We start from the raw sequence: 14,200 nt of genomic DNA, 5'->3' as shown, positions 1-14,200 counted from the left end.
GAAGAATAAGGAAATAAGAATTGCTGGCAGGAGTTTAAAGAGAAATATGAAATATTACTCATAATACAAATAAATAATTTTGGGAGTATAAAATAGTTATATCAATTCTTTCTTGCAGAGAAAGTATATGACCTATGATTATTACCTTAGTCTGGATCCCATAATAAATTATGTTGCAATTCTTTTCACATCAAATTAAATATTCCATTTTGTTTATAGTTCACAAGAGCATTTTTTATCGCGAATTTGTCAATTCATTATACATTTCCTACCGATTTCCCGACGAACACCCAACACTCAATATTTTGTGGACAAAACTGACAAATGTTTTGACAAGTTACAAAAAGACAAAATAATAGGTTAGATATATTTGAAGTTTATTGACAAAGGGTTCACTCCACCTACTGAAGTACATTTGATCTAAATGTGTCCATTCTGCCATCAACAAATACGAACTAATGCAATATTAATAATTAGTAATAAACAATTTACATTCATATCGAGAAAAATGGTACATGAATAATATTAAAAAATTTAAGGGGAACTAATCATTCTGGTGAGTTGGCAAATATTGTGAATATTGTTCTATGTTCTTTGTTTACAAATAATTTGTAATAAAGTCAACAATAACTGCCATTAACATTCCTGTAATTCTATTACAAATCAAATACTGGAAATTTGATACATAAATAAACCTGTTGACATTTCCCTAGTTCAAATGCGTGTAAGGCGTTACATTTTACCTAGATCATTTCAAGATGCAGCAATCACATCTTTTCTGATGATAATAATTCCTTTCATCTATTACTTCGAGATTTTCGTAGTGTTACCTCATTTCTACATATTATGGAGCCCCGCTTTCATTTTTCACTTATGCACAGGAACCTTTATACTTTGGAATCTATGTTCCAATATAATGGCAATAATTTTATGTGACAACAGTATTAAAGGACTCTTTTTGCCATCAGTTCTGGGTCATGATTGGAAATTCTGCTCAGTTTGTGAGAGCATTACACCTCCTAGATCTTGGCATTGTGATATCTGTAACGTTTGTATTCTAAAGCGAGATCACCACTGTAAGTTTACAAGTTGTTGCATTGGTCATTTCAATCATAGGTATTTTTATGTATTTGTAGTATACATGTTTGTAGCTACTTTATATGCTTCAATTTATAATTTTTATTTTATTTATGATGTAGTACATTTTGATACATTAGGTTCATTGTTGAAGTTAGTATTTCCTATAGCAGCCTTATTTGTATTCTTCACATATAAGGAAGTGTATTTAGCTGCTACATTACTAACTGTATTTGGAGCTATGTTTACTGGAGTACTTTTAGTTTTTCACAGTAAATTAATAATGAGAAATAAGACTACACATGAAAAACATTATTCTAAGTATAATCGTGGTAGAATTGAAAATATGAAAGATGTTTTTGGAGAAAGATGGTACTTAGTTTGGTTATCTCCTTTAATTGAGAGCAAACTTCCACAGGATGGTGTTAACTGGATCACTTCGGAGTCAAATAAATCGAAATAATTTCATATATTTGTACCATATAAATTGAATGTTGTAATTTTATCTCATTGATTGGAAATTTATTATGAATTAATAATTTGGTGACTTTCATTGAATAAAGTCATTTGAATTAATGAAAAAAAACTTAATTTATAAGAGACTATTTTGAAATGACAGCTCATTGTGATTTGGATTTATACTACAGGGTTCAAATAAATTTGCATGAATGTTGAATGTATTCACATTTTACTTGTATATATCAAGCAGTTAATATACTTTCAATGGAAAGTTATTAAATCATCAATAAAGCCATAAAAAGTTATATTGATTCTCTTATTGTCCATCAAATAGATAGCAACTACAAAATTACTTCAAAGCATCATTTTATTGGGGATATTCCAAATTCTAAAATAGCATTTCGATAAATTCCTTGGATTGGTTCTGAAATAAATGAAAACCTGCAAAAATAAATAAGAAAGGAAAATATTAAAGCTCTAAAATTTTTTATATCTTAATTCATTAATATCACTACATTGCTCAAGTTTATTCCAGTTTTTCATGAAACATATGATATGCATACGTAATAAAAAAAAATCATGGTTGAGGAATTATACATATAAATTCGTATTTTATATATCTTCACTAGAGAAGAACTTCAATTTGTTTTTCCGATGAAACGAAAATCAAGCAGCATATCAATATTACTGATTAACATATATGAAATTTCTTCAAGTTAGCTACCTTAAATTTGACGACACTCTTTCAAGAATGAGTTTTAATTTATGTTAGGAACACTGAAATTGAATACTGGTTCACCTATCAAATAAGAGTTACATATTTACTTCAAAAACAGAAGTTTTCGAATCTGAAATATGATTTATAATTTAATTGAGCTACTCATGATAAAATTGCTATATACAATTTTTCAGAAAGCCAAATAGTTTTCATTTTCTAATTTTGAATATTATTCAATAGAATATGAAATATTTAGTAAAATTTAACTCCACAATAAAATATCACTAAACACAAATTCAGTCTGGTTATGTTTCTAGTAGATTAATAGATTACAACAATATGAAAACAAAATTTTGTGGAGTAGAAACTATAGAACGATGTATATTCAACATTATGTATATGAATGAGCAATTGATGATAGTTCATTAAATAACTACATAAATATTTATCACTTAAATTTTTTATATAGTAATAATTAAGTTTTTTGTAGCAATTCATAATGGCACAGAAATATCATAGTTCACAAAAAAGGTAACAAACATGATAAAATATCTAGTGAAATTTCCTTATTATATCACATTAGATTTTCACAATGAAATCTATTCAGTATATTGTAATATGATATCAGCATAAAATTTTTATAATTAACAATAGTTAAATTCTTCATAGGAATAAAGACTTTTCAGTTTTGGGATGAAACAATGCATAATCATTTTTTAACCAACGAGTAAACTATAAAGATCTCTTCATTGTGGAGATGCAGAAAATCAAATTTTGGCAATTAAGATTATTGAATTTTGTTATAAAATAAACTGCCCAAAAAAAATTAGAGAATCGTTGTAGAAAATTCAAGGATGAACTAAAAGACAGCTTCCTCTTGTCCATTGCTTCTACTTGAAGGTGACCTCATTTGTAAAACTTGGATCAAGCTTGCCTTCTCATGTTCTAAGGCAGAAATTCTTTCACTCTTCTTGCTTACTTCCTGTAAAAGATATGTTCTTTGAAATTCAATATCTCAAAAATGATCGCTTATTTGTTTTACTAGATATGATTTATTGTTTACAAGCCACAAATAATAAGACACCAAAAAAAGACAAATTTGCTCACCTTTTTTCGGAGTTGAGCCTATATGTATAAGCTCTGTCAATTTGAAAAGAGGTACCAAATTCAATAATATCTCGCCCTCGTGCAAAATCAGAAAAAAATCCAATAAGTTAAACTTTTGGTTCGAAGGGGATATTTTATACGATTGGTTTCAATCAATGTATAAGTATCTCAAATGGGAATGGTAATTTGAATCGTAATTCGATTGCCTCCTCGAAAATGGCTTTACACTTCACCTTTTTTGTTAGTAGGTACTTTCGAAAAATAAAAAAAGGGTGGGAAAGTTTCAAACCATTTTCCAGAAGAAAGGTTTAGTAGAAGGGGCTGATGGAATGATCACCACGTTCCTCAGATTGACACCTTCAGAGTTTTTCCTCTGGTGACAATAAAAGAATACTCACAGCATTCCGAGAAATTCAAGTTAAACTTTTCCTAAGCGTGATGGCAGAATTTCAAAATAAATTATCTACAAAATAATGGAGAATTTTCTATAGTAACTCTTCTTGTTTTTTCTTTTTCGGCAGTTTTAAACATCCAATTACTTCAAAGCATACGGACAGCCAGACCACGCTGAGGTCCCTGGAATCATATAGCCAGGGGTATCTACTGACTTTGGAGTGCCGCAATACCATAAAACAACTGGCTAGAGGCAATGAAGTAACTCTATTATGGGTAATTGTGGTATTGAAGGAAATGAAGAAATCGATGAACTTGTTCAAAGGGCATCAAGGTTGACACCTGTTGGTCCTGAGCCCTTTTGTGGGCTTGGAAAATTCCAATACAAGACAGAGGTCCAACAATGGGAGAGGGACAAAAGGAAAACCCTCTGGAAGAATACTCCGGGTCTTGCTCATGCAAAGATATTTGTGGTGCTTTTACCGACTTATACCAGAAAGCCCTTGAAGCTACAACGAGCTGAGCTTCGAGCTGAAACCACTCATATGGGAAAGTCATTTCTGGATACTCACGAAGTAATAGCCAAGGCTCCAGAGGATGTCGTCGGTTTCGTTAACACTAACAACTACGATTCAAAGTTTACCTCTTTTTGCATTTTGCCTCCTTTTTTTTATTTTGCATGGTGTCCTTTTCAAATTGACACACTGTATTATAGCGGTAGTAGGTACAGATCGAAAAATGAAGAATTGAGCCTACTGAGCTCATATTCTTTGCTTACCTCTGTTAATAAACGGTTTTGTTGTTTGAGTCTATCTGTTATGTCTCCATGGGCCGAGGGATAGTGATTAACTGCTAAATTGATGTGAAGTGGTAATCCTCCTCTTTCCCAACTTTCAGTTAAAGCTGAAAGATGCCTATTGACTTCTATTACTCTGGCTCTCTGTAGTTCCAAGCGTTCTTGCTGTGATTCTGACCATGGCTCCTGTTTCAAAAATGATTATTAGCTCATATTATATCATAATTGAATCATAAAAATTTAATTTCGATTATATACGCAATTTTTGAATGAATTTATTAACTTTTCAAATAATATTTGTCAATCCAACCCCAAGAAGTCTAGTCAATAATTTAAAATAGATATTATTATAATTTTTTCCAATGTTTCGTGTTATTTTTGATATCAATTTTGAGGTAGAGAACAAAAAGTAATGTATTTCAATTTCCTGTTAGGTACGAATGCGAATAAACATGGAGTAATAGAAAAATATACAATATAGTGTGGTGACTCTGTCTGCTCGAGAGGTGGCGTTGAGAGTGTCGCGCCACACTCTAATGCGACCTCGGCGGGTTCAAGGGAGCCGCCGCGTTTCAGCAGAGACACCTCTCCACGATGGTGTGAGAGGGTATCTTAGGTAAAGATCGCTGGATTGCCTAAATGAAGTGCCATCAGCAATTTCGGGGTGCAACTAGTTAATTTGGCTCGAGAACGTCTCGCCAAAATAGAAAATCATACTAATAAACAAATCTGCCAATGGTTGTGCCAAAAAGCTTCCTTGTTTCAGAACCATTTATTTCCTAACCCAAAAATACCGGTAATTTCACGTTTGCACATGCTCAACGGAAAATCGGAAACGAACTATAAGAATTGAAAATGTCACAAAGGTTTTCGAAAACACATTTACCGATAGACAGACATGAAGCCAAAGTTATTCAGAATCGTTCGTGATGATCCCGATCTCTTCATTCAAAGGAGTGCAAGTGTTTTGAATATACATACACCGCATTTTACTTAGCGATCTTATGCCCGCCACTCACGAAGCGTTTCTTCCAGCGTTTGGTAGCTAGTGTCGAAGAGATTCCAGTCAGACAGCTCGGGACACGGCCGTACGACTGTAAATCAGAGTATGAACTTGACTGCCCGACTGGAATCTCTTCGACGCTAGCTACCAAACGCTGGAAGAAACGCTTCGTGAGTGGCGGGCATAAAGCTGCACCCCTATAAAATTCAAGTGGTAGAAGAATTGAAATCCAAAGATGCCGTTCAGAGGCAAATTAATCTCCAGGAAAGGTGATATTCATTGGCCACCCCGCAGTCCTTATTTCACGCCTTTGGAATTTTACCTGTGGGGTTTCCTCTAATCTAAAGTTTATGTCAGTAATCCAACTTCCCTGTCCCAGTTAAAGAAACATATTAGGCATGAAATGGAGTCACCACAACGAGACCACGAAACTTACTTGCCAAGACGAGTTTGATTGAATGAGTGTCTTGAAAGCGAGGGTAGACTTTTGGGCAAAATTATATTGTGAAATAAATTGCCAAATAGTGTATTTTTATAATTAATATAATCAACATATTAACATTTTTTCAAAAATTTTTATTTTTTTTAATCGCTTTTTTACTTATAAACTCTTTTTTGAGACACCTTGTACATTGAATTATTATGTCGATAACTTACCGAGCAATCCTGGTATTTATTTCAACTAATACGAATACATAAAAGGATCGCTTTAATTCTAACCGAGACTAATCCACAATATCGTGTCTTTTCCAACACCTTATTTGAGGAGCGTTCAATGAAGCCTAACGACGATTTTGTAATAATCATTGCATTCCTATCGGTTTTTATTACAAAGGAGAGAAAAGTCACGCACACTGAGAAACGGTGTCAGCAGTCAACGGTTCAAGTTAAGTCTAAATACTGGCATACATAAAGAACCAGAAGCTCATAAGCGTTGATATCGCATTATTATTTTATTCTAATGAAACCTTTCGGTGGGATCTCTTGATCTCTATATTCAGATTATTGCCGTAATATATCAATGGAGAAAATGCATAATATCTTCACATCTTCCGCATATCATTGAAATAAAAAGGCAATAGATGGCGAAGCGAGTTTGAAGTTTATAACCTTTTCATGGCCTTTTTCGAAGAAATTTTATTGTTTTACGGATCACATTCGGCTTAGAAAGTTTTATCTGAAGCGAATTAAATTAAAACTGCATGAAAAAATAATCAAAATTTCCATTTTGGATTTATGATAGGCAACAAAGGAGAAATTGGCATGAAATAGATACATTAAATTCTAGATTCTGTTGAATTTTATCGAGCAGAAAATTCTTATTAGTTAGAAGATAGATAACATCGACTTCATTTGCATTATATGAATTTTTTAATGAATGTATTATCTTCTCATATCTGAATTAATTGCTGATTAGCAATGGGAACTTTTCGATTTCAAAATTTTGTTCATTAAATTCCGACATGAATACTAAGAACTAACTGGTACAGTTGTTTTTGAGAGATCGTTCTTTGAATGTCAAGTTTGTGATTTTGAATTTTGAAATAGTATGAAATAGTAAAAAGGTAAATATATAGGTACCTACGGGAATGTGGTCACCAATTGAGAAATTGGCGAATGATTGATATTTCGTCTTCCCTGACCCTGACTTCGGGCCAGTGCTTTCCTATTTTTTTTTATAATAAATGTACTTGAATCGGATAATATAATGGCTCAAGTAAACTGATTTTGATTACACCGTTTTTATATCCTTTATATTACCCTTTTTATTTTTGGGTAATCACTCCTGGTCCATTACTTTCATTAATTAACCTACGAAATGGAAAATCTTTTTATATCAATTTTTTGATGAAGGATTATTTCAAGATAAGCTTAGAAACATTGCAGATTTTATACGAGGGTTAATATTATTTCCATGTCGATCAATATTTTAGATTACTTCCATTGAATAACACTAAAACTTACTGAAAAAATCAATTCAATATCATTATGTCGTATAAGTATTATTTGCCGGCAAATCCAATTTAGTATTCACATTGATTTTCAGTTTTTAAAATTCACTGATATGTCACTAGGAATATTTTTGCGAAAGAGAAATAGGCAAACCTGATAATAAGTATACAATTATGTATATTAATTATATGTTAAATAACACTTTGACATTATTTTTAGTAATTAACCAAACGATTGAGGAAACACTTTTTAAAAACTGAGAAAATTCCTTCCAATAAAAATACTGAAAATTGTTCAGAGAACTTTGGTTGTGTCTATTATCTTTTATGGAATAGTTGCTTGTGGCGGTACTTACGAAAGTCAAATAAAAACCTTGATTTCAACATGAAAGTAGAATCTGAAGGTGGTGATCTCAAAACCAAATAGATTTCCAACAAATCAGCTCTTTTCTAACAGTTGGACATTGGATATGCAGCAATTGTATAGTTTCAGTTATTCGAAGTTTATATTCCAGAATAAAAAATATAATAAAAATCTCAAATGCACATACATATTTTCTACATAAGACAAAGACAAAATTTGCATATATCACAGGTATATACTACACCGAGTATCTACTTCACTGATTCATAAATTTGTATGCACTATTGGTCCCAGAATATATAGCTGTACCCCTGATGAAGCGAAGAAGAGGAATTTCGGACTTTTCACCAAGAAATTAATACGATTGAATTTTATCAGATATCCAGACCCTCTAAAAAATCAAACCCCATTCTGATCAATTATAAATAAAAATTGCAGTTATATGTAAAGAATACATAATCTGGTTATTTTTTTTCAAATTACTTTAAGAACTTTTATTTTACTTTAACATCGAAGTGATTGAAATGAAATTTTACGAATCAAGTCCAAGTCAACTACCGTGGAAGTTAGGTTTCAATATTTCTTTGTTGAAAATTTGTAATAACTGTGTAAATGTTGTAAGTCATTAGTTGTTCTATTCGTTTGAGATGCTCATCGAAATTTATGCAACTCATTAATCAATTCTTTACCATTTGAAATGGTTCAGTGATAATGAAACACGTTGCCGCTCCACTAGTGCCCACAGCTAAAAGTCTCAAGACATGCTAGAAAGAGTCAGTTCTGACCTTACATTCATAAAAACTGAAAAGCATTGTAATTTGCGATGGGACATGGATTATTCGTGAGTGAGGCGGAACCGTATAAAATTCGATCGAATGAGATGGTAATTTTTTTTCAAATATCATGGTGTCGTTCACTGAATATTTTGTTGAGTGTTGTGCACTCGGATTTGTTACCACAAGGTGAGATAGTAAGAAAGGAATCATTGTTACCGGAGTCTTGCGACGTTTCATACAGCAAATTGTTGGAAAATAGCCAGATTTGGATAAAGAAAATCCATGGATTTTGAATTACGATATCACCCCATTTCACAAACTACCTATTCTCCTTATATGACGTTGGCATAAGAAGACTAATAAATATTTTGTTCTTCATCGACCAATGTCCGTTATTTTTTATAATTAACAATTTATGAAAAATTCTCAGTTGCAATACCTCAGCTTCAATAATTCTGGAGTTATAGAAGACTCTTGGAAAATTATTATTAAAATTCTAAATAAATTACCATATGTTCAAAAACACATAAAATTAGTAATTGCGATATATTAATTTTGAGAAAAAAAGCAGCAATTTGAATGGTTTCAGCAGAAAATATTATTTTTAAATTGTATTGAAGAATGCCAATGATCAACTTGATTTCATTGATGCAATGTACTTTTTCATCAATATAATGAAATTTCATTATGAATGCCTGTTCATCAATTTCACGATTTTGAAATTGACGTTTAGTGTTCGTTGTTTCGATGATATATTAATTAGTAGATAGGTATTAATTGGATAGAAATACTTAGATATATAAAATCATACGTTACGTTATGAGTAACTGCTCTGGACAATTTCAATGAACAGTGATTGTAATATTAAACATTTCATTGGTTTAATGAAAGTAAATGGAAATGTAAAATTCAGTTATCCAAACATCGGTTTGCCTCATTTAAGTTTCTTTCTCGATAACTCTTGAAGTATTAATTTTAGGTATAAGGTTTGCTTAAGCAACCTCCACTATTTTTGTACGTAGAATAGACTGAAATAATAAAAAATATAGGTTCTAAGTTGAAAATCTTGAGTGTTGATGAATATGAGTTGTCCAAGTTCATGATCTTCTTTTGAACACCCTGTCCATTTTTGGTCCAAAATGCAAACAGTCTTATGATAGATACTACGTATTTGCAGAATCGAAAATGAAAAAAATTTTTCAAAAAAAGCTTTTTTTGACCTCATCGCCACCATTTTTTTCATGAGAATTCCATTAATTCATAAACCGTTGAGTTTTTATCTGAGGTATGGCATATTGCCGAAATTGTCGTCAGAAAAGCTATCTATGATGCAATAATATACTGGGTGTGCCATTTGAAATAAGGAAGTGGTAGTCTGTTTCCGGTATAACCGGAAGCTGCAGAGATCTGAAAATATTGTAGGGAGAAAGATCATTGTCTCAAACCCCAGTATTCAAATTTTCAGCTCAAAATTATGATTAGTTTTACATAAACGTCTTATAGGCCATCCCGGTGAATCACCCTGTATATTGGTGACAACACGTTACTCTGTAATTGAAGATTGTTAATGGGAAGATTTAGTTGAAGCATTGCTTGATATCACTAGCTGGTTGAATAGTTTTGTGGTATTATATTTCTTGGACAAAATTGAAAGTAGGATTTGTGCTACTTGGAGAATGTTGACAGTAACTGGAATTGTCGCACATATAAATCGTACTTTTATGGGTAAGATAGAAAGACATGAATTTCAATGACGATGTTGAGCAGTAAAAATTTGATTTACCTTTGACATCGTCCTAACTGAATATATGAAATTGCAGGCCGTATAATTCTAATCTTTGAAGACAATTTATGATAATAGAATTATATTCATACGTTGTTTCTTATGATGTTTTAAAAAAACTGGTTTCAAAATGAGGTTCTAAAAATATGGTATTTTACCATAATTCAAAAAATTTTATTCATCAAGAAGATAAAATTTTTTAGTAAAAAGTATGGAATTATATTTTCTCGTCCATCACCTATAAAATACTAGTTTTCTACTTTGATTAAAGTATGCACAACGTGCACCATAAAATCCAAATAGGCGAAATCACTATGGACCCTTTTTAGAGGCCTAGTGAAAAAATTGACACCAGTTAATTTTTCTGAATTTTTCGTTTTTATAGAATATGACCTCCTGAACAAGAAAGTCTATGGGTCCAACTCAATCATATGACTAATTTTCGAGATACAGGGTGTCGGAGTAGGAAAATGGCATTTCTTTAAAGTAACATTTCTCGCAGGAAAAGATCATGAATGAACCACTTTTGCGCGACAAATATTGATTACACATATAGTAATGATTTTGGACTTGTTTTTAATAAAAATTATTGTCATATACGAGGTGAGTCAAACATAATTCAAAATGAAGATCGTTTAGTTCATAATTCATCCTCTAATTAAAAAAGTCGTCTGAGGAATTGTCCAATTTTTTGTCATTACTCTTAGGTCGAGTACACTATTATAATGTCAAACAGTATTTGCTTTGCTATGGTCAGTTTTTGAGATACACAGGTTAATATGTAAAGAGGTGTGACCGTTATTACAAAAGTTGTCAAAAAGTTTTATACAATGAAAATTTCATACATAGTACCTAACGGTAAGAGACACGTTGGCTATTGTTATTTTGTCATTGTCCAATGAAAGACATTGTACAGGGTGTCAGAAATTTGATGCTCACTGAGAGCATCCCAAGAACTATAAGGATCAGACAAAAAATTTTCAAAGACCTTTCTTTTTTCGAAATAATTAGATATCAGAAAGCAGATCATAGATATCTTGATTTGTTCCTTATTTACAGGGCGTTTCTTGAATAATTACTTTAAAATATTTCGCGGACGACTTTTTTAATTACATGGTGAATTATGAACTAAATGATTTTCATTTTGAATAATGTTTGACTCACCCAGTATCTAACAATAATTTTTATTAAAGGCCGATCCAAAATTATATAAAATGAAGTTTTCATTTCATTTATGCATTTAGATGTACTTCAATCTACCAAAATATCTTCTGTGGAATATTAATAATTTAAATTTCGAAGGAGAGATATTTCTCTTGCTCTTCGCTCTTTCTTGTTTGTACTGAATTTGATAAAAAATACAGAGTAAATATTACACAGAAGTGTATCGTTCTAATGTCCTCCTTTCTAATATTTGAATTTTTTTCTACTTCGAAATAACAATCAACATGAGACAATTAAACCACCAAGTGTTTAATTCTGATTATTAGGTATAGGTATGCTATTAAATAATTGAGATGACATAAGTGTCTAATAATATGGCAATATTAAACAATCTTTTCTTTCAATCATCCAATCTATTCATTTCATGGTTTAGTATACCTACATAACATATTTTTAAGTAATTATTAATTATGGAGCTTTCAGAAAAGTGCAACAATCGACAAAATTTTATCAATAATGAATTTTTGAACAGACAATTCGACTTCTTAAGATCGCTTTTTAACTAAATCAATTTATCCGATATATTCTTACGGGATACCAAAAGTCAGAAGACAATAGTGAGAAGACCTTTAATATGTAAACATGGTACAAAGCCATCAAGCCTCAATATACTGCAATAGATTTTAATTAATTGGTTTAGATTGTTTAGAATATTCCAAATCTGCATTAAGGCTCAGCGTTTATATATCTTTTCGAATGTAATAGTCGAATATCAGTAGAAGTGTACCAAATCATATTCCACACACTTTTATTATCAGATATCAAATAACAATAGTTCGTTTCGTATGTGAACCTACTCATTATTCTGAATGAAATGTGAAGTTTTATCATGAGAAATTTAACAATTAAAATGTCGGTACTCACCACATGACCCATTCTACCCAAATATTTTATTTTATCTTGAAGAGCAGCTATTTGTTTCAGATACCAATCTCTGGCTTTCTCCACAGCTTGAAGTCCCTGCATCAGCACATCCTTCTCCTGTTCTATCTGTTTCATCCTTTTCAACATGTTGTAATCAATGCCATTCTGCAAAGTATGCCTTCTTGGTTCTCTTCTTCTCACATTTGCCTTTTTTTGGTACATACCGGTTTGAATATCAGATTGAATAGCTGCCTTACCATCTCCCAGACTCCTGCTAGGTCTCAGCAGACCCGTGTATTGTATCTGTTGCTTAGTTTTGTTGTCATCGTTCATCATCAATCCCATTTGCCAATTTTGAAGAGCGTTTCTGATCTCTGCTCTGTCGATGTTGGTCGTGGGGTTTCTTTCGATGCCTATCGCTGTCCTAGGAGGTTTTGGAGGTCCGTAAAGGGTAGGTTTGTTGTTTGTAGGCAGGGGTTTCTCGTAGTTGTTAAGGTTGTTATGGATTTCTACAGGTTCTGATTGATGGCTTGAACTTTCCTTGGGTAGGAGCAGGGGCATGCTGATTGTCCTCTGTTGAGATATCACATTGTTGGGTCTTATGGTTGCGGTGTTGGTCCATTGAGTGTTTGGGGACGTTTCGATGTCTAAAAGGGGAGCTGAAGGAGGTCTACTGTTGGACTGTACACTCACATGGTCGTTATTCCTTTTGTGATCGTTTCGATTATCCACCTGATTCCTCAACAGGCAAATCTTCAAACCGGCACAGAATCTCTCAAACGTCAACAAGCCGTTGGGCGGTGTGACCTTTCTTAAGCTCTCGATGACACCTTTGGGCAGTCCCTTGGAGCCGTCGTCCTGCCATCTGTTTTCGATGTCCGAAAAATTTACGTAGCCTGTCCTTTTGTCGTCCATAATGTCGAAGAGGGTTCTCATAGCCGACACGAATTGTTTTGGCAGTCCATCGAGGGTGGATGGTGAGGTCATCGTGTGTCACTGTTTACACTCTCAGAACATCGTTTGAACACAAAAGGAGAGGAGACCGTTTCATTTGAGATCGTTGGTGAACTGGCTCGGCCGATACCGCCGCGTGCTGGCAACCAGATTCGGATGGTCAATGGTAGGGGACCCATGGATGCGGTGCCGCTACAGGATTTGTCTCGAGAGAAATCTTGTAGGAATGGCGAGTGGGAATTTTAAGATGTGATGTTTTGTGTTTCATGGCGCGTAGTAATCTTGAGATATGTATATTGTTTTATATTTCCGATGGTATTTGATACTTTGAATTTTTTTTCATAAGATATTTAGTTGTTTTTTTAAAGAAGACATTATTTGTGAAAAATTTGGTAAATATGATCGATTTTCCCTAAAATCTAAGAATTTGAAAGTTTCCCGGTGAAATATAAAAAAATACATTCGATATGCTAATATTCAAGGTTCAAAGGGATGATACTTGGTTTTATTTTAAGAAAAAATTCATGATAACAAATGTCGTGAACTTTTGAAATACAAAGTGCCAAAGTTTCGAATGAAAAATTTTTTTTTTAAACCACATAGCTGCATTTCCGACATTTTTCCTTGACCAAGCCGCTAAAATAACAATCTTCTAATAAGATTCTTAATTGGAAAATGTCATTATATCATATCATTGCAATCAATACATGCACGAAGTTCATTCAGATAA

At 32.5% G+C, this 14,200-nt stretch overlaps 3 protein-coding genes across 10 annotated transcripts in view; 1 reads left to right on the top strand and 2 right to left on the bottom strand.

Moving 5' to 3' along the window:
- The window catches only part of LOC123673692 (DENN domain-containing protein 1B), a 33,834-nt gene extending 33,506 nt beyond the window's left edge, over positions 1-328 (bottom strand). For all 8 annotated transcript variants that reach the window (XM_045608294.1, XM_045608295.1, XM_045608296.1 and 5 more), the window contains exon 1: positions 146-328. In XM_045608294.1, coding sequence (XP_045464250.1) covers positions 146-162 — 17 coding nt within the window. In that variant the 5' untranslated portion in view covers positions 163-328. The remainder of the gene's footprint in view (positions 1-145) is intronic.
- A 283-nt stretch (positions 329-611) lies between these two features.
- On the top strand, positions 612-1,841 carry LOC123673689 (probable palmitoyltransferase ZDHHC24). Its single transcript, XM_045608292.1, has 2 exons — positions 612-1,601; positions 1,658-1,841. Exon 1 carries the CDS (start codon positions 719-721, stop codon positions 1,538-1,540), a length of 822 nt encoding a protein of 273 aa, XP_045464248.1. The 5' UTR covers positions 612-718; the 3' UTR covers positions 1,541-1,601; positions 1,658-1,841.
- LOC123673688 (suppressor APC domain-containing protein 2) lies at positions 1,827-13,631 on the bottom strand. The gene is made up of 3 exons (XM_045608291.1): positions 12,517-13,631; positions 4,533-4,736; positions 1,827-3,236 (listed from the first exon to the last, which is right to left on the bottom strand). Exons 1-3 carry the CDS (start codon positions 13,501-13,503, stop codon positions 3,114-3,116), a joined length of 1,314 nt encoding a protein of 437 aa, XP_045464247.1. The 5' UTR covers positions 13,504-13,631; the 3' UTR covers positions 1,827-3,113.
- Between the last annotated feature and the right edge of the window lie 569 nt (positions 13,632-14,200).

Source organism: Harmonia axyridis, chromosome 2 (assembly GCF_914767665.1).
Source record: "Harmonia axyridis chromosome 2, icHarAxyr1.1, whole genome shotgun sequence".
Classification (NCBI taxonomy): domain Eukaryota; kingdom Metazoa; phylum Arthropoda; class Insecta; order Coleoptera; family Coccinellidae; genus Harmonia; species Harmonia axyridis.
Note: the sequence above shows the minus strand (reverse complement) of the source record. Positions and strands in the feature narration are given on the sequence as shown.

Bases quoted from the DNA above. Each gene is read 5' to 3' on its own strand.
- LOC123673689 (XM_045608292.1), top strand. From the start codon at position 719: ATGCGTGTAAGGCGTTACATTTTACCTAGATCATTTCAAGATGCAGCA.
- LOC123673688 (XM_045608291.1), bottom strand. From the start codon at position 13,503: ATGACCTCACCATCCACCCTCGATGGACTGCCAAAACAATTCGTGTCG. The intron at 4,737-12,516 runs GTGAGTACCGAC...TTTTTGAAACAG, and splicing joins TGGGTAGAATGGGTCATGTG to GAGCCATGGTCAGAATCACA. The intron at 3,237-4,532 runs GTAAGCAAAGAA...TATCTTTTACAG, and splicing joins AAAACCGTTTATTAACAGAG to GAAGTAAGCAAGAAGAGTGA.